This window comes from Numida meleagris, chromosome 21 (genome assembly GCF_002078875.1).
Source record: "Numida meleagris isolate 19003 breed g44 Domestic line chromosome 21, NumMel1.0, whole genome shotgun sequence".
In the NCBI taxonomy this organism is placed as follows: domain Eukaryota; kingdom Metazoa; phylum Chordata; class Aves; order Galliformes; family Numididae; genus Numida; species Numida meleagris.
In genome coordinates, this window is record NC_034429.1 from 369,356 (window position 1) to 387,613 (window position 18,258).

General features: G+C 41.3%; 1 protein-coding gene across 7 annotated transcripts in view; it reads left to right on the forward strand.

Moving 5' to 3' along the window:
* The window catches only part of SLC23A2 (solute carrier family 23 member 2), a 56,942-nt gene that overhangs the window by 27,657 nt on the left and 11,027 nt on the right, over positions 1–18,258 (forward strand). For 6 of the 7 annotated variants that reach the window (XM_021375086.1, XM_021375088.1, XM_021375085.1 and 3 more), the window contains 7 exons: positions 4,356–4,472; positions 5,677–5,834; positions 11,468–11,556; positions 12,571–12,641; positions 13,832–14,013; positions 16,822–16,942; positions 17,632–17,788. In XM_021375086.1, the coding sequence (XP_021230761.1) occupies positions 4,356–4,472; positions 5,677–5,834; positions 11,468–11,556; positions 12,571–12,641; positions 13,832–14,013; positions 16,822–16,942; positions 17,632–17,788 (895 nt within the window). Of the gene's footprint in view, positions 1–4,165; positions 4,187–4,355; positions 4,473–5,676; positions 5,835–11,467; positions 11,557–12,570; positions 12,642–13,831; positions 14,014–16,821; positions 16,943–17,631; positions 17,789–18,258 lie in introns of those variants that run through there. The other variant, XM_021375089.1, reaches the window with a different exon arrangement.

Here is an 18,258-nt window from a genome sequence, read left to right on the forward strand (position 1 = left end):
GAATGCTGCAGCGTGCATTGGATGTGGTATGTCATACATGTGTCCTGCATGCAGAAATTTGTCTCATACACATTTCTACTACCATCTCAATCATGATGGTATTACAGTGGTCACATCTTGACAACTCTTCCCTTCTTCCTTGAAGTTCATTAGCTTTCTCTTGGTCCTTCCCAATTACACTTCATAACAGTCTTCGTGTCTTCATCTTGAATGAGTGTTTTTCCTTGATTTTTTTTCTGTTTGTTTCTCTATTATTACCCAACATTTTTTGCTCTGCCATTATCTGTCTCATTCTTTTTCCTGTGCATACCTATTCTGTTTCGGGTTTTTTTTTCGATTTGTGTTTTAACTGGCCACATGAAAAATGAATTAATCTCTGATGAATATCTCATTCACAAAGGTGCAGCCTATTCCTGGCAATTCCCTAAAGCATAATATTATGGCACATTTGGCAAGCACCAGCACGTAGTCAGTATATGAAACCAGCAGGCGCGTGCTTGAAATATGAAATGGCCAGTGACTACCCAGTGACTTATCACCTGGATATCCACACCTCACCCTAATTGTTTGGTCTTGATGTCTCTTATGTCCACTCCCTTTAGCTATTAGCACTAAAGTTCTGATAAAGTTGAAAGCTTCCTCGTTCAAAGCAGAGTAAATGTGAATTTTGGAAGAGCGCAAGAGTATCCTGAATGCTTTCTATGCCATCGCTTGGCTGTTTGGGAAGGACACTGCTATGACATTGCTGCCTTGAGGTTAGAAAAGTTCGGTTGTAGTGGACCTATGAAATCACCACGTCTGAATTTTTCAGGCCCCAGCAAAAGTTGAAGCATATTATTGAGGGCATTGACCTAATGCTTCTTGAACACAGGCATGGGGCATCAGCTGCCTCTCTAGGAAGCCTGTTCCAGTGTTTGGACCACCCTCACAATAAGGGCATTTTTCCTTGTACCTAGTCTGAACCAGATTTGTGCTATTCCCATACACCCTACTGATTACAAGGGAGAGGTGGCTGGCACCTCCTCAGTTCCCTTCCTTGGGAAGTTGTAGGCAGCAATGAGATCACCTCTGAGACTTCTCCAAACTAGGCAACCTCTCATCACAGAACATGCCCTCCGATCCTTTTACCAGCTCATTGCTCTCCTCTGGACACGTTCAAGGACTTCACATCCTTTTTATGTTGTGGAGCACAGAACTGACACGATACTCAAGGCGAGAGTGTGCCAATGCTAAATGTAGAAGGAGAATAATCTCCTTTGACCAGTTGGCCATGCTGTGTTTAATACTCTATTTGTAGATGACTGTAAAGTTGGCCAACTCCGGTCAGCAGGGATCTTCCCAGGCTCTCAGCACCTTTGGTAAATTGTTGGTTAGTAGGTGTAATCTGCCAATTCCTTCAGCACTCCGGAGTGAATCCTATCAGACCCCGTGGACTTCAGACCATTGAGCTGATAAAAACAATTTCCTTTCAGTTTTGGTGACCACAAATGGAAAGTTGCTGGAAGTGTCAGTCATGGTCCTCCAACTTGGAGGACTGGGCAGCCCAAGCTCTGTCATTAATATTGAAAACTCAGGCAGAAAAACTGAGATGTTACGTTCCTGTTGGGTGAATGGCTTCACCCAAGTATCAGTCCAGTGTTTTTCCGTGGACCTCCTCTTGCTACTGACATACTTAAAGCCTGTTTTGTCATCTGACAGCACAATGACCACTGTCAACTTAAGTTGAACTTCGGCTTTTCTTGTTTTCTTCCTGCAGGTGCAAACTGCAGCTCTGTAATCACCCCTTGAAACCTGACCTTGTTTCCAGAGATCACGTTGTCTTTTTTTTTGCCCTTGTTCCAGGAGGAGTTCCCTGTTCAACCAGGCTGATCTTCTGCCCTGCTTGCATAACCTGGAGCACAGTGGGATTGCCCACTCCTGGGTTTTTATAGATGGTTATTGAAAATCAGCCAGCTCTCATGGATTCCCAGGACACTCTGCTAAAATACTTTCCTTACAAGAGCTAGAAAGTTTGTTCTTGAGAGCTTAAAGTTGTTGCTAATTGTCAGTGTGTCTGGAGAGCTTTACGTAAAGCAGTTGGCTTGTTTCTAAGCCAAGTGCCAGCTGACCTTTTTCTTCTTTGCAGACAAACGTAGGCATAAATATAATAAAAAATGAAAAGCTCTAAAAAGAGTAGTAAACCTGCAGGATATACCATGGTCTTACAGGTAGAAACAGGTCATCATTTCTGATTTCAGTTGCCCTAAGAAGAAGGGGAATATACTGTTGATGAGATGGGCAGGTGACAAAGTTAAGGTTTGTACTAGATAAAACCTCATCAGTCATTTGAGGAAAAGTGTGACTGCCTCTTTGGGTGGCATCAGCAAGCTAATGCTGATGTGATCCATGAAGCAAACAGTTGTTTTCTGCTGATCCTTCTCTCTTCCTACCTCATGGGTGGATTTTGTGACTGTTCTTACTCTTCCTTCATGACCTGTGCCTCTTTGAAAGTGTGTGTGAGTCTTTTTGTTGAATAAATAACAGTACCCCTGGTGAGCAAAGTTCTCAGGTGGTGCATGTATTACAGTGAAGCAGAGGGGAGGGGAGGCAATTATACATCCATAAAAACTTGTTTGTGCACATGTATATGTATCTATTAGGGAAGGCTTCACAGGGCTGCTTTATAACGATATAAATGTATCACAGGATCTTCTCTGGGTGATTCTGACACTTCTCAGTGACTTTGATCGGCTTCCAAATCTTCTTTCTGCTTATCTTTGTGGCTCAGCCTCTTTGTGCCATACCTTGGATTTATGCATTCCTAGGTTGGCATGGAGGTATACATGTTTTTTCCAAAGTTTCCAGTAAGAGAAGAGACATGCACAGGCTTAGGGCTGCTCAGTGCTTTCCCTCCAGGATGAGGTGAAGCTCTAAAACTCGACTTCATAGCTTTTTTTTGTCTTAATTTGTTTTAGAGAAATCAGTCAGGGGAGCAGTCTTTCACTTTCTGGTCAATGAAGCAATGACATTGATGCTGCAAGCTGGCAAATTAACAGTTGTACTTATTGATCTGTTCAGGGGCTACACCTTTAATCCTGGTGAGCAGAATGCCTGGAGCTTCATGCTATTTGAACATCTCCTGAAATCAGTGTTTTTATATTTCATATTCTACTGTAATAACCGTGGTCTTTCCTTAGCAATGTGATCATTTATACTCTCTGAATTTGAATTGATGTAATTACCCAGTGCTAGATAAAAGGGAAATGTCATGGGTCCACTTGCCTTCCCTGAGCGTAGATGATAAAGTGGAGATTATCTAAGAGTGATCTGTGTATGCCTTGTGATTTTTGAAGAAGTAAAGACCATAGGAAGCGAAGTCACAAGTCTGGCAAAATTGCTGGCTTGTTTTGTAAGGCTGCTTCACGTGAGATCAAGTTCAAGCGTGGATTAGGTCAGAACAGTAGTTACATAACGTAGTTTTTGGATAGCTGAGCTGCAATGATGAAATCTGATATTTCCTCCTGCTTTTGTTGTTGGTACTTATGCTCTGAAGTGTTTGCGTTCTGATTCTCAGGAATTGAAAAGCAGGGAGTTAAACAATTCCACTTAGTTGTAGAGAAGAAGTGGTTGTGCTGAATCTTGTTTTAGTGGAACATGTGCAGGGATTTCAAAGCCTGGGTAGGTGTTCTGATTCTGATCGGTGTTCTGTTAGCTGTCTGCAAGTGAGGGCCCATGGAAGGCCCCAGTGTGGTCTCACTTAAATTGCTGTAGGTTTGCAGTTTGGTTAATACAAATTGACCGTGCATGTATTCAGTTACAACAATTAGGATATGTTTTTCATGTATTCTTGAATGGGGGGTGGGGAAAAAAAGGTATCTTATGGCTAAAAAATGGTTAACCAAGACTCAAACTGGGTAAGAATGAAGCTGGGAAGCAGCTTCCATGCTACTGTAATGAAGAACTTCCTTGCCTGCGATGCAAAGGTAACTATTTTACTTTGCAAGTAGCCATTGTTGATTCTTTGACTTAGTTCCAATTCTTCATTTTCCTTCTTTTTTTTGCATTTTGGGGCAGCATCTGGCTGCCAGGTTGGTTGTACCCTAAATGAACTATTGTGCTAGTGTAAATAAACAGGAAATGGTTTGTACACGTGATTTGCTCAGTGCAATTTCTGTAGCCACAGTTGAAGATGAGCTCGTCATGAAAGGTAGAAGGTTTCTGAAAACACAGCATACAGATGTTGCTTGGGGTTGTTAGACCACGCTTGGAGCATTTGGGAATTGCCTGATAGTTCAAATTCAGATGATTCCTATGTGATATTAACCTGCATTGTGTTTTATGTGCTCCCCCACCTTTCTACCCCCCCCATTTGATAGAGTTCTTTGGCAGAGACGCTGGACAGCACTGGCAGTTTAGATGCTCAGAGGACTGATATGATTTACACTATCGAAGATGTTCCTCCGTGGTATCTCTGCATATTTTTGGGGTTACAGGTATGTTTCAAAGCAGCTATTACTTGTTTTTTTTTCCCCTCAGGATTTTTTTAAAGCTTTTTTAGCACTCTCTGTGTATGTGATAATTTGATTCTTCCCACACTCTCGCACGTTTGAAAAGCTGTTAAGATAGTTTCTTCTGAAGTTGATCACACAGTAAATTTACTATGTTAATAATGACCTACATTATGGTTTGCTGGCTTATTTATTTGTGAAATTCACTTAAATATTTATTATTCTAAGCTGTTGTTAGGTAGGAAATAAGTGAGCAAATGAAGTGCAAAGCTTCAGAAACTGACACTTCATACCTCAAGAATTAATGATGAGGGGAGATAATTGTTCACTGCTGAAACCTTGAATATTAACCTGATACTGTAGTGGTTTCTGTCCTGCAAACTTGATAGCACCGTCCTGCAGTAATTAGCTGCAGACTTAGTAATAAGCAGGGTGGGCAAATTCTGTCACTGCTCTTGGATCAAGTTCTTGCATCTTGCAAATGGGATCGTAGTGGCGAGCTGGACCGTGCTACTAGCCCAGCCACTCACTTATGTGAAGAACAGCTCTTTTCATCTCACTTCCTTCTTGAATGGTAATAAAATCCATCCCACAGGAATGCTGAGAATTTGTTAATATCTGCAAAGTATGTTGAGATCTCCAAACAAATACATTCCAAAGCATCTTTTTTACTTCTGCCTTTTCTTCAAGGGCAGGCAGTTCTGTAGGGATTATTGTTGAATACCACGAGACCTATTTGTTTGTTTGCTTAACGTATTTAGATGGGGAAGGAATTAATGAGTATCTAGTTTCTCGTCCTTGGGAGCTTATTTGCATCCTAGCGTGTATGTGCTTTAAATTCATTTGTAAGCTAATGGTTTTTCACATGGTTGAAAATGAATGGAGTTATTTATCTGCTTTTCTCTGTGAAAACTGTTTTCAGCAGTTACTTAAATAGCTCCTCATCAAGAACAGTAGCCGTGTTGCTATGTGAATGACTTAGTGATCATTAGCAATGGACTAGTGGTAGCTTAACATGGAAGCAAATACTGGAAGAAATGCTTTAGAAGCAGGAAACGAGTGATTTGATAGATAATGCAAAAGCAGAAATATCCAGTGGAAAAAAAGAAAGGGTCGTAAACTTTATTTAAAAAAAAAAAAAAAAGTCTGACATATTAACACCTTTGTTTTTTCTTGTTGTTGTTCACAGCACTATTTAACGTGTTTCAGTGGAACTATAGCAGTTCCCTTTTTGCTAGCTGATGCCATGTGTGTTGGATTTGACCAGTGGGCCACCAGCCAGTTGATTGGGACCATTTTCTTCTGTGTGGGCATCACTACATTGTTACAAACAACTTTTGGGTGCAGGTGAGATTTGGGACTTGTTTACAGTTGTGGAGATGGTGATTATAAGACTTTCCAGACATAGGGAGAGATCCAAGAAACAGTCTTTTCCCAAAGGAAAAACACAAAATACGAGATAGCAATTCACATGCAGGACGGTTTATTAAAAGCTTTGGAAAACTTATCCTAATAAAAACTTATCCTAATAAAAGTTGGATCTGAAATCAGAGGAGATATTTCATGGGTAAGAAAATACAGCATGTGGCAAAAGAAGAAGAAAAGAGGGAAATCTGTGAGACCAGAAGGTAGAAGCATTTCTGAGGAGAAGGAAAAATTCATACGCCTTTGTAAAGAGGAATTAATTGTGATATTTTCCTTAGGTTTTTAATGATGCTTTATTTTGGCAACATCTAGGTTAGGGTTAGTCCTAGAGCAAATTGTGTGTCTGTTCCCATGAAGCGCTTGCCAGATCAAAAGGGTAGAGTTTTTGGAGTCATGCCACAGGAGAATCATAGTCAAAGCTCATGTGTTAACATCCAGCTCTGGTATCTTAGCCTGTAGTTGACTTTGTGTAAAGCAACAACTGTAACTTATCCCTGTAGTTGATTCAAGACCTCTGAGCTTGTTTTCCCCCAGAAATGAAAAATATGTCAATCTGCACTGGAAAAAGGGCACGGGTAACTTTTTGCTCTTTGAACTGAATGTCTCTGGTTGTTGCCTGTCAATTAACAAATTATTTGCTTTTGTTAGTCGCTCTGAGTTGTGGGTAATGATCCTTCGCTGTGTTGGGAACGTGTACATTAGTGTAGCCTTATGGGAATGCCTGAACTCTCCTTGGTCTCTCTAGGAGGATGCAAGAGACCAGTTCTGGTGCTAGTAAGTATTTGTAGAAATCTGACTTTGCTTAGAACAGGATGTCTTAAGTTTTATTAACATAAAGCTAAAAAGTTTTTCAAATGCCTGTTCTATGGTAAACCCTGCAGAGAGAGGTGTTACTTCTACAGAGTTATTTCTGCATCTTGTTGAATAAACCAAGAAGGATAAGTGAAACCAGAAGAAAAGTGCATACTGCATGAGTATGCTCTCATATGGTTACTTGATTGGTTCATGGGTCATTTAGTTCAGTTTAAGAACAATGCGAGTTGAAATCCTGCATTCCAATGGAAAATGGACAAATGCTCCTCACGTTTTAAAAGATTTATCTAAGAAACAGAATCTTTGGGTGGAAAAGGTTATCACAGTAGGGTGCAGAAATAAAGCCTGTTGTATATTGAGATCAGTTCTTACCCAGCCCTTTTTTCAAGTATTTCAGCTTTTCCAATGTAATCTTTAGTGATGTTTTAGTTTGGAAAGATACATTGCTAACATACTTCCTTGTCTTTTGTCTTTGCAAAGGAATCTTTGCTTTATTTTTATTACATTTTGTTAAATGTAGAAAATCTGTATTTTTTTTTTTAATGAAAAGCTCGTTCTGAGGGCAAAGGGGTAAAATTGAAACTGTTGGAAGAGAACAATTTCTTTCCCCAGTGTATTTTCTTTTAGTCAAGACTAATCATATTTTCTGCCTGGTTGGCTCTTTGCGCTTATAAGTTAGCTCACCTCAGCTGTAATCATAAATTCTCAAGTATCACACCTGAAAGGAAGCAGAGGAGCAGTGTTCTGTACCTTTTGGTATTCTGAACCTGGTCGACCTCGCTTATATTAGGGATTTTTTTTTTTCCCCACTCCAATTTGTGCTTTATGTAGGAAATGGAGAGACTGTTGACCTAATTAGAAGATAAAGTCTTTTGTTTTTTGTCTTTGAGCGTCCGCTTCCTGGGTTTATTGAAGCCCATATTTTCTGGGCAAGTGCAGAGTTGGGGATGGAGATTAATGCAAAAGGGAGCTTGGTTTTCCTGTGCACATAACAGCTTTCTTCTTCTGCCTTAGATTTATCAGAATAAGCTTTTTATATTTCCTGAGACCGGTATGTCTTCACAGATCTCAAACTTGCCATCTTCTTTTTTTTTTCCCCCTAACTCATCTTGGCCTTCGTGTCTTTATTACTTGCTATAGGATGATGTGTGGCTCTTTCAGAAACAGGTGTGGTCCCATCAGTTTGAAATGCTCTCTTTCTCCTGTATAATCCAGTGTTTGCCCTCTGTGGTTTTCCTTTTCAGTGCCCTTTTCACGTGGCCTGCAAAAGACACATTTATAAACTGAAGAGGTAATTGTGTTTGGGTCTTCTGTTTAAGAAGAAAATTCCAGTGGCTGAATGTTTTGTAATGATTTAACATGTGATTCTGGTTTTATGTAAGGGTGGGGCTGAGATAAAGCAGCAACGTTCACTAAATGAGATTTTCAAGTATTTATTGGCAAGCCTGTCAATTGTAAAGTATTTCAGCAAATAAAGCCAGCATGGTTTCAGAAGGACAAATTCCGTGGTTTGAAGGTTCATTTGGCTCCATTATGAGGGAGAGTTGTGGTCAGTCTTGTACCCATACTAATTTTTAGGAATCCAAGCTATTTATTAGATTTCCTAATAAGCCAAAAGATTTGGCGAGGATTCAGAGCAGTTAATGTGACTGAGACAATCACATACAGCTTTAATATACCTAAACATTTTAGGCTTATTGCTGTGCCCATCACTACATTGTCTGTGCATTCCTACATGTGTGTGAAGTGTTGATATAATGGAAAAGCTTCCAAATGACTTCAACTCCTTAAATAGCTCCATCTTCACAAAGGCTGGTGCCAGAATTGAGCAACTTAGCAATACAGCCATGATATTCCAATGCCAAGCTGGTGGTACTTTGCTAGTAATGAATGCCTGGGTTAGGAATGGGAAAGCTGTTTCATAAGACACATTCCAAACTACAACTGTCTCTCCAGAAGGATACTAATTGTGGTTGGCTGATTTGGGGTAATGTTTTAAAAAATGATAGAGGGAGATAGTGACTGTTATTTTCCGCTTAGAAAAAAAGCATTTTGAGCCCACTGGCCCTTCTGGTAAACGTTTTGGATTGACCATCTCATATGATGATTTAGTGGTATTTTGGATTGACCATCTCATATGATGATTGAGCAGATAGCTAAGCAAGACATGCTAAGACCATGTTATGCAATATGTAATTTTATCCAGGTGAATAGTCTAGGTCTACAAAGATCAGCTGGGTAGAGTAAAAATACCAGCATGTTTTAAAAAGCACCGAATGGTCCCAGTTTTGACCAAACAGCTGAAGTTATGAAGAGGCTGGCAAAAGATGAGGGAAGAAGCTGTGCAATGTGAATATCTGAGTGAAGAATGGGCTCAGAGTCATAATGAATGGAGTTCAGTCCAGTTTTTGGTTGGTCACCAATGGTGTTCTCCTTGGCTTGTTTCTGGGGCTCAGTGTGTTTCATGTTTTTATCAGTGATGTAGAGGAAGGGATCAAGTGCAGCCTCTGTAAGTTTGTGGACCATACCAAGTTAGGTGGGACTGTTGATCTGCTTTAGGTTAGGAAGGATCTGCAGAGGGTTCCCCATGAGCCAGATCAGTGGGCTGTGTCCATTTGTATGGCATTCAGCACGGCCCAGTTCTGGGCTCCCCTGTCTGAGAAAGACAGGACACTACTGGAAAGAATCCAACAGAGGGCTCCAAAGGTGATTAAGGGCCTGAAGCACCTCTGTTACGAGGAAAGGTTGAGAGACTTGGGACTGTTTAGCTTGGAGAACACTGAGAGGGGATTTTATCAACATTGACAAATATCTGAAGGGTGTGGATATCAAGAGGATGGGGCCAGGCTCCCAACAATTACCTGGAAAAGGAGGCTGCAGTGGGATGGGTGTTGGTCTAATTTCTCAGGTGACAAGTGGTAGCACACAAGGAAACGGTCTCAGTTTGTGCCAGAGGAGGCTTAGAATGGATATCAGGAAGAATTTCTTCACAAAAAGAGTGGTTAGGCATTGGAGCAGGCTGCCCAGGGAAGTGGTGGAGTTGCCATCCCTGTGGGTGTTTGAGACGTGTGGACATGGCATTAAGAAACAAGGTTTAGTGGTGGGACTCATTAGGTCAAGTTGAGGATTGGACGTGATGATCTTGAAGGTCTGTTGCAACCTACATTATTATTGTGTGGTCTTGTTATCTTTAAAAGGATAATTCTGAGTTTGAATGCCCACGGCAATTTGTGTGCTCTAAGTGTGCCACCAGTGAAGGTTGTGCAAGATTTCCAAAGGGTATTTTGTGTCATAGAAAACTCACAACCCAGACTTGTCTCAGTGTGACTGACTTCATCACTGGAGAATGTTCTTGCAAAGTGCATTTGCAAAATCATTATGTGGGGACAGAGTACTGTGTAGGTGGGACAGAGGAGTAACAGCTTGTTGAGAGGTATTGCATGTTACGCCGTGGGCACCAGCTTGCTCAGTTTGCCCCATGAACCTTGAAAAATGAGGTGAATCATTCACTCCGAGCTACCGCTGTTTCTTCCCCAAAGCTTTGATTTTTGCTAGAGAGACGTAAAAGGGAATTGTGTGCAGGTCAGTTGTCCTCAAGTGGCTCGTGTGCTTCGTAATGGTTGACTTTCTAACGCAGCTCTTGAAGTTTGCAGCAGATAGGTCGACTTCTCAGATTGCTCCTGGCTCAAACTCCTTTCCGTAATAAATAGTTCATCTGTTCTGACTTCCTGCCTGTGAACTTTTACGACTGCTGTTAGTAACATGTTTCTGTTTTGATCTTTCCTCTGTTAAGCGTGTTGAGTTTGTTGGTTTTTTTTTTTTTTTTTTGCCTTGTACCTTTTTGATCCTAATCTGAATCTGCTCCAGTCAATTCTTTTTCCTTCGGCCACCTGACTGTGGCTGTAAAACAGCCATAAATGCAGTTCAGTAACTGGAGCTGCATGAGCAACTGTTTCACGTGTTACGTTTGAGATCTGCTATTCAAGAGTTACAATCCATTGGTATTTATAGAATAGTTCAAAGTGCATCTTCTTTGTAGTTAAGTAACATCTGAATATTTGTAATGCTACGCATGCTAATGGTACATTCAGCAAATACATAGTTGGTGCTGGTGGATGCTCTTCAGATATTAAACCTTTTGGGAAGTGCAAACACCACTGGTAAGAATGTCGTCTTGAAATTCTTGCAACATTTGTATTTATTGTCAGTAGCCACCTGGTACATCTAATCAGCACTTAGCAACCTAATTGCTGTTTACACATACACTTGAAGATGAATCTGTAAATGACTGCATTTCAAGTCATGCAGTGGGAAGGGACTGAGCACGCAACTGCTTACCTCTAGCAAAAGGCTCTTTAATGTGGTGAGACTGTGAAAGCTGTGTGTTCAGCACCCTGCCTGGTGCTTACATCAGAGCGTGCATCCTTATCCTTGTTGTGATACTGAGTCCAAAGCTTTAAAAGCAACATCTGGTCCCTGCGGCCAGCATCCAGTAATTATCTGTTACAGGCATCGTGTTGGCTTCACACACGTAGCATCTTCTGTTAGGTCTTTCTTTTGTGATGTCTTAGTATTTCTGTGTGTGTTCTTTTTTAATAAGAAATTCTCGTGTTTCACCTTTGTAGTGACTGTCTGATGAAGGATGGTTTTGAGGATGAATAAGCACCTAACTGCAATTGATACCTTGAGACAATACCATGACATGGAATAACATTAGCATCTCTTCTTTCACTTTCCACCAGGTTACCCTTGTTCCAGGCGAGTGCTTTTGCATTCTTAGCACCTGCTAGAGCAATACTCTCCCTGGAGAAGTGGAAATGTAATAATACAGGTAATTGTCATTTATGCTTGTTCCCATTTAAGTGACAAATGACCCAGATGACATATAGAGCAACTGCGGCACCTTTTGATACGGAAACTTCAGGTAATGAGCAGGGAATATAAAAAATGAACTCCTTTTACAAGGTTAAAACCCTGCTTTAGAAGATTTCTAAAAATGCCCCTGTGGATTTCTGGTTTTCATTCCTTTATGTCCATGTCTAATCTACTTGTTTTATAAATGAGTTAAATAGAAGATGCAGGATGTAAGAGAGACGTTAGGGTGAAACTGAAGGCTTTGTAAGAAAACTTGTGTTCGTTAGGGTTAACACCCAGTTACAATTTCTGCTTTAATATAAATCCTTGAATGTTGAGAAGATTCAGCTACTGGGAAAGAGCACGTGGGTTTCATTGCCCACGATGTAAAGGCATACTGTGGTGTATTTCAGTTCTCATAGCTGTGTCAGATACTTCTAGATGACAAAATGTGCCACTATCCTGATACGTACCTTGTTGAGAGAAAATACTGTCTGATAACATTTGGTTGCAAAAGCAATTTTTCCACTACTTGAGCTTTTTCAGAAAGAGCCTTTGCTGCATCTTGCTCTTAAGCCTTTTAACCTTCAGATATTGTCAGGCTGGGGCTGTTACCACGGGGTCAGTTCATCGTTCAGCACGTGACCTAAATTGGCAAACAGCAAACACTGGAGTGCTTCCTTGATTCCTAGTGTGCAATTGAGTAATTCTCCATTCATTTGTTTATTTGAGTGGGAAAAATCTTGAAATGACCTTGTTTTCTGAAAATTACAATTTTTTTCTACTTTGGTACACTGGGTGGAATTAGTGGGTTAGCTCTTGGGAAATGTTAACACGTTATTACTAGATCCGTAGCATTGCAGGACTTTTTTTTTTATGTAAATCAAAGTTCTTTTGTTAAGCTGTGTCTAAGGAGAATTTTTTTAATTAAATGATGGCAAACTGGCCGAGGAATAAATACCTGCGTTTTGTCTTTTCTTCTTTTGGTAAGATATAACAGTTACAAATGGAACAACAGAACTGCTTCACACTGAGCACATCTGGTATCCCAGAATACGAGAGGTAATGTGGGAGTAACCTTTTGCTGTTAATCTGTCCGATTTCAGTTAAGTTTCTCATTTAACCATCTGTGTGTTCTCATCTTTAAGTTGCTGATTTCTTCTTCCACTGCAGTTTCATTCGAATATATCCCTTTACTCATTCGATGGAAGTCTTAATTTTTTTTTTTTTCAACTTGTTCATTGCCGAACAGCAAATCCGATGAGTTAGCTGCCACATTCCAAAAGATATGCACTAAAATGCACAAGTGAGATGAATACTGTTCATGTAACACTTGCAATTTGTGCTCACCACTAGCAGCTCAGCAAACCATCAGCTGCTAGCAGACCACTTGCCTGCTGTCACTCTGGTCAGTAGGCTGTCCCCTGGAAGGTAAAATACAGTTAGCAAATGTGTTCATCCCCAGGTGTTTGAAGTTGGAGACTTCTGATAAGATTGACTGTCCCAAAAGACTTGCTGAAGTATATCAGACTCCTTCTCCACTTGCAGCATTGCAGTCTGTACCTCATCGTTCTCTGCAAAGCCCGCAGTGAGGGTTGTGCCCAGGCATCCCACTAGAGTGGTAGATAGTGTAGTCCCAATCAAGGCGTGTGTCATGGAATTTATCTCCCATCCCGTTGCTTTGGGCTGCAAACTTTTTCTTAATTAAAAACAACCCCTCTCTCTTCCCCATGTTCAAACCATAGCTACATCCTGCCAAGAGCCCTGCAGCCAAGAGGGCTGACAGTCTCCTGAGACCACAACGCTGCTCTATACCAGCTTCTAAGGAGCACTTGTGAACAATGCAGCATACACTGCCCCTAGGAGCTAGGAGCATCACCTCCGTGGCGCCACCAACCCTTGCCGGCTCGATCTGAGAGCTTAAAGGTTAGCCTGGAACCCAGGTCTCCTGTCTGACAAGTGTGATGTGCTATCCACACAACTACCAGACTGGCCCACTGGTCTGTTGTGTCATAGTTTTGTGGAGAAAAACCATAAGTGTTATGCTTAAGCGATAAGTCGCTTAAACCTAATGAGCTGTTTTATGACAAAAAAAAAAAAAAAAAAAAAAAAAAGAATAATAAATTGCCGAGTTCTTCTGTGTCACTGAATTCTTTGAACTGCAGTTTGTAATCCAGAGCAGAAAAAGAAATGTCTTGGTTTTGCTTTTAAGGTGCGACTGAGCCGCTTCTTTCCCATTCTTGTGTGTTCAGATCCAAGGTGCTATTATCATGTCCTCCCTGATAGAAGTGGTGATTGGTTTGCTTGGCCTTCCTGGCGCCCTGCTGCGATACATTGGACCTCTGACCATCACTCCAACTGTTGCTCTCATCGGCCTCTCCGGTTTCCAAGCAGCTGGAGAAAGGGCAGGCAAACACTGGGGTATCGCTATGTTGTAAGTACTCAGGGTGTTCTTGATGTAGACCAGTGAGTCCCAGCTCGTAAGTCATCACGGAGGCGTTTCGGAGCTCAGTGTTGTTGCAGTGCTCCCAGCTTGGAGAAGTAAAACGTGCAGGAATCTGGGTGGGATCAGCTGGCAATTAGGGGAACGAAGACCACAACTACTCAGGGGGAGGAGGAAGGAGAAGAGGCAGACAGTGAGGTGTGGAGAACAGAGAATGCTATGAAATGATCCTTTGTCTGGAAGTCGTGGACTGGGTCCATGAATTCAGTGCAGAATTAAAAGCAATTCAGCAAAACGCCGGAGGGACGAGTGGGCAACTTGTATTTCCTTTTTAATGATGCTCTTGCACATTTCTTATTTGGCAAAAGCAAACAAATAGCTTTGGTAGTAGTTGCCCATTTCTGATTTTCTTGCTCTTCTGTGTACCCCCCCAAAATTTACATGATGTCAGAAGATGCATTTCCATTAATGCTAGTTGCTGAGGAAACAGATTGGACTTCTAGGATGAGTATGATTTCTTTTTCTATACAGCTGCTCTTTTTTTCTCTTGCTGTTCCATCCTACCTCTACTTTTCCATCTTTCTTCTGTGGGAACTGAAGCTGCTTCATTGAGTGCTGTGTCAATCTCACGGTGAATTTGGAACTTAAGCCTTACAGAGATGAAATTAAACAGGGATGTGACAGTATTGGAGGACAGCTGTGGTCACTTCAGTGTGTCTTGTATTCTTTTCTAAATTATAAGAGTTCTTCCAGTTACTGAAGCATAAATAGGCTGACTTCTGTTCAGCAGGCAAAGAGACTTGGAGAGTGAGTTTCAGGCCACGCTGTGCATATTTTTGGAGGTATAGATGCCAGGGAAACAAACGAAGTGTGATTAGGAGTACAAAAGGGAATAGCTGAGAAAAATGAGATGAAGCGAAGACAGAAGTTTCCTGTGAGATGCTGTTGATAAGCAGCCAAATTGGGATGGAAACCGCACTTCAGGGAGCGTGAAATTGGCTGAAGCAGTTGAAATATCCAATGTATAGCGACCAACTTCGTGCTGGCTCTGGAAGTGGAAGGAATGACTTGATGCGATCAGGCTGTGATCTGACACATCTGTTAGCGCAGTACTTTGACCACGTGAAGTATTCTGTAAGTGCAGTTTATGATTAAAAGGGCTGTTGAATTTGTTATCTCAGGTGTTAGCATTACGAATATTTTTGTAGTTCTGTTACGTTCAGCAGCTGACCCAAAGGAACATTTATTTTCCCACAAAGCAAATCCTGTGCAAGCTGGGACTGGTGCTGTATCAATCACATAGACCTTTGGTGAGGTGGACGTGGAAACTTGTAATGACAGTTGACATTTTGCAGATGGAAAAAAAAAAAAAGAGATCAATTTAGGAACAGGCTTAAACACTGCTCAGTCAATAAGTATTTCTGGCTACAGCCATTCAAAGTGCGTGCTAGAGAGCTGGAAATAACTCTGTAGTCATCTAGTGTCACTCAAAAGTAACTTGATTTCTACAAGTTATGGCACTTGAAATGGTGTTGCCTGTTGCAGTGGGATAAAATGAGTGCATCACTATCAAGCACAATGGGATAATATTTGTGTAAGATCTATTTGCCTTTATGAGCTGCCGATGTTATTTGACAAGATTTTCAGTCTCCAGAATGATTTTCTTTTTGACCTTGCTTGTTCTGTAGGTGACAGTCTGAAATAATGTAATGATGAAGCACAACCCATCTGTAAAAAGGGAAAGTATTCCTGAATTTTGTCTCTGCTTGTTCATCTGGTGAAGAGAAGTTCAGTTTTCATTTATTTTCTCTGCGTCCTGCTTTTGCCTCTCTCGTGCCATGCAATGCACATGTCTTCCTCACTGTCTTCAATAATGCAACTGTCTTTAAAAAAAAAAAAAATTCCTGGCAACTATCTGTCCTCAGGGCTGCCATGCTGTTAGGGAGTGGAGTCCATCATCTTCCTGTAATGGACTTCTGGAGAGATGCCAGAGCATTTCCTGAACGCCAAGGGGAAAGGTGCCTTTATCATTTGACTTGAGTCAGAGGGAAGGGCTGCAACTGATGCCCTCCTGGTGCAGAGCTCCTTGTTCCTGGAGGTGGAGGGAGAATGGAGCTCTGTTCTGTTCCGTGCACGCTGAAACTGATCTTGGATAGGAAAGGGAGGGATGCTGAATTTCTGTCTTTTTTTTTTTCTCCTCCTTAATAAATCTGAGGAAAACATAAGCTCAAGTTGCAGGAAGGCTCTGCTCCTTCAGACAGCTTGACTCCCTGTAGCCTTTTTACAGCAGAACGCTTTTTGGTTATTTCAGAATTGAACAGCTCGTCCTGGCTTTTTACTTTTTATTGCAGTGGGTGCTTATTTGAGCTGTAGGCTCAACTTATTTCTAACGTACGGAGAAGCTTAGCAATTTTGACAAGGGGCAAGTGCATAATACTTAAGGCATCTACAAATGCTAGGTTACTGCTGACCTGCAGTTGACTGGAATCTTGTTTTCTGGGCTCAATTCTGTTAGTTTTACAGCTACTCTAGTCAAAGTGCCTATGCAGCAAACGTTGGGGTTCTGAAGAACTGAATACAAATGATGTCGTTTTGGATTATGTAGAACCAATTATTCAAAATAAATTCTCTCATTTGGCTTTGTCTTTAAAATGTATGGTTCCATTCAAAGTCTGAGCAGCCTGGAAGATTTATCAGGTTTGTGCTGAGAAGGATTATTAAAATAGTGGTGCTAACGACACGTTTCTTTTGTCCCATCCTCTTCCTTTTTTTTCCCTTTCCTTTTTTTTTCTTTCTCAGGACAATTTTCCTCGTGTTGCTGTTTTCTCAGTATGCCAGAAACGTCAAATTTCCTTTACCCATTTACAAATCAAAAAAAGGATGGACAGCATATAGGCTGCAGCTTTTTAAGATGTTCCCTGTAAGTAGCTGAATTTATTCTTCACTGGGCAAAAGCGAACCTAATTTTATGTCTGGGGGCTCTTTTGCTTGATTTTGATTTTTCTCAGTAGTACAGCAGATCGCAAAGGTGAGATAAAAGCTTGAATGTGCTCGTGGGAAACGTAACTAAATGGCTCGTTTACCATAGGAAATAGTCTCATTGTAGTCTTGCCAGATCCCATTCTGGCATCCACCTCTGATGAAGAGCTGCTGGAGCGATGGAGGTGATGGAGGGAAGGGGTAGAGAAGGGGTATGGTTATGCATGTAGTGAAAGCCTGAACGGAGCCCTCCAAAAAAAGGGGTGACAAGATCATTATCTTGTAGTTCAATGAAAGCAGCACTCTGTTTCCCCCTGTGAAAGGCTTCCTTTATTTCTGTTAGCGTAGAGACTAATTCACTAGCTCACATAAGTGCCCATTTGGAGACTTTTCCATTTGTTAGCGGAGGGAGCAGGCTTATTCTGAGCTTCTGTAACAGCACCTTCATTAGAGGAAAAAGATACTTAGCAGATGTATTGCAGGATTTACTGCTTCTTCAGATTGAGAATATCACTTAAGATCACACTCCGATGCACGTGCAGTAGATAACTCTGCGCAGAAACTGTTTGCTTGTGATGGACGTTGTCAATGATAGTTGGTTTTTAAACAGCTCTCCATCTTCTTCCACAGATAATTTTAGCTATTTTGGTGTCGTGGTTGCTTTGCTTCATCTTCACCGTGACAGATGTCTTTCCCCCCGACAGTTCCAAGTACGGCTTCTATGCTCGCACGGATGCCCGACGAGGGGTGCTCTTGGTAGCTCCATGGTTCAAGGTTCCTTATCCTTGTAAGTATGTTTAGTGTTAAGGGCTGTCTTCTTTTAATATGCCAATATCACTTTTGCTAGATTTTGTCTAGGTCACTCTTGACTCCTAATGACGTGGATGTGACTGTATATTTAACATGGGGCTTCGGGTAAATGGTGGATTTATCTCTGTTGCTGGTACTGTGGCCAGCTGCAGTTCATGTTACAATAATAAGGATGGGTTATTATGACTTCAGTAGCACTCTACAGGAGTTACTCATTGTCAATGGAGTCACTAGTGTATGGAGTTTTTCCAACTTAATACACTTCCCTGCCCCTGAAGGCACCTGTTCTTGAATTAGCACAACTGCTAGACAGCTGCACAAATCTTCTGACTTCCAGAATTGGGCTTATGGGCAAGCTGGTGGATGCCAGTCAATGCTTGATCAAAGAGCACTTAGAGCAAAATGCTTTACGTGGCATCTTGGATGTTTTTTATTCTTTTGCCAGTC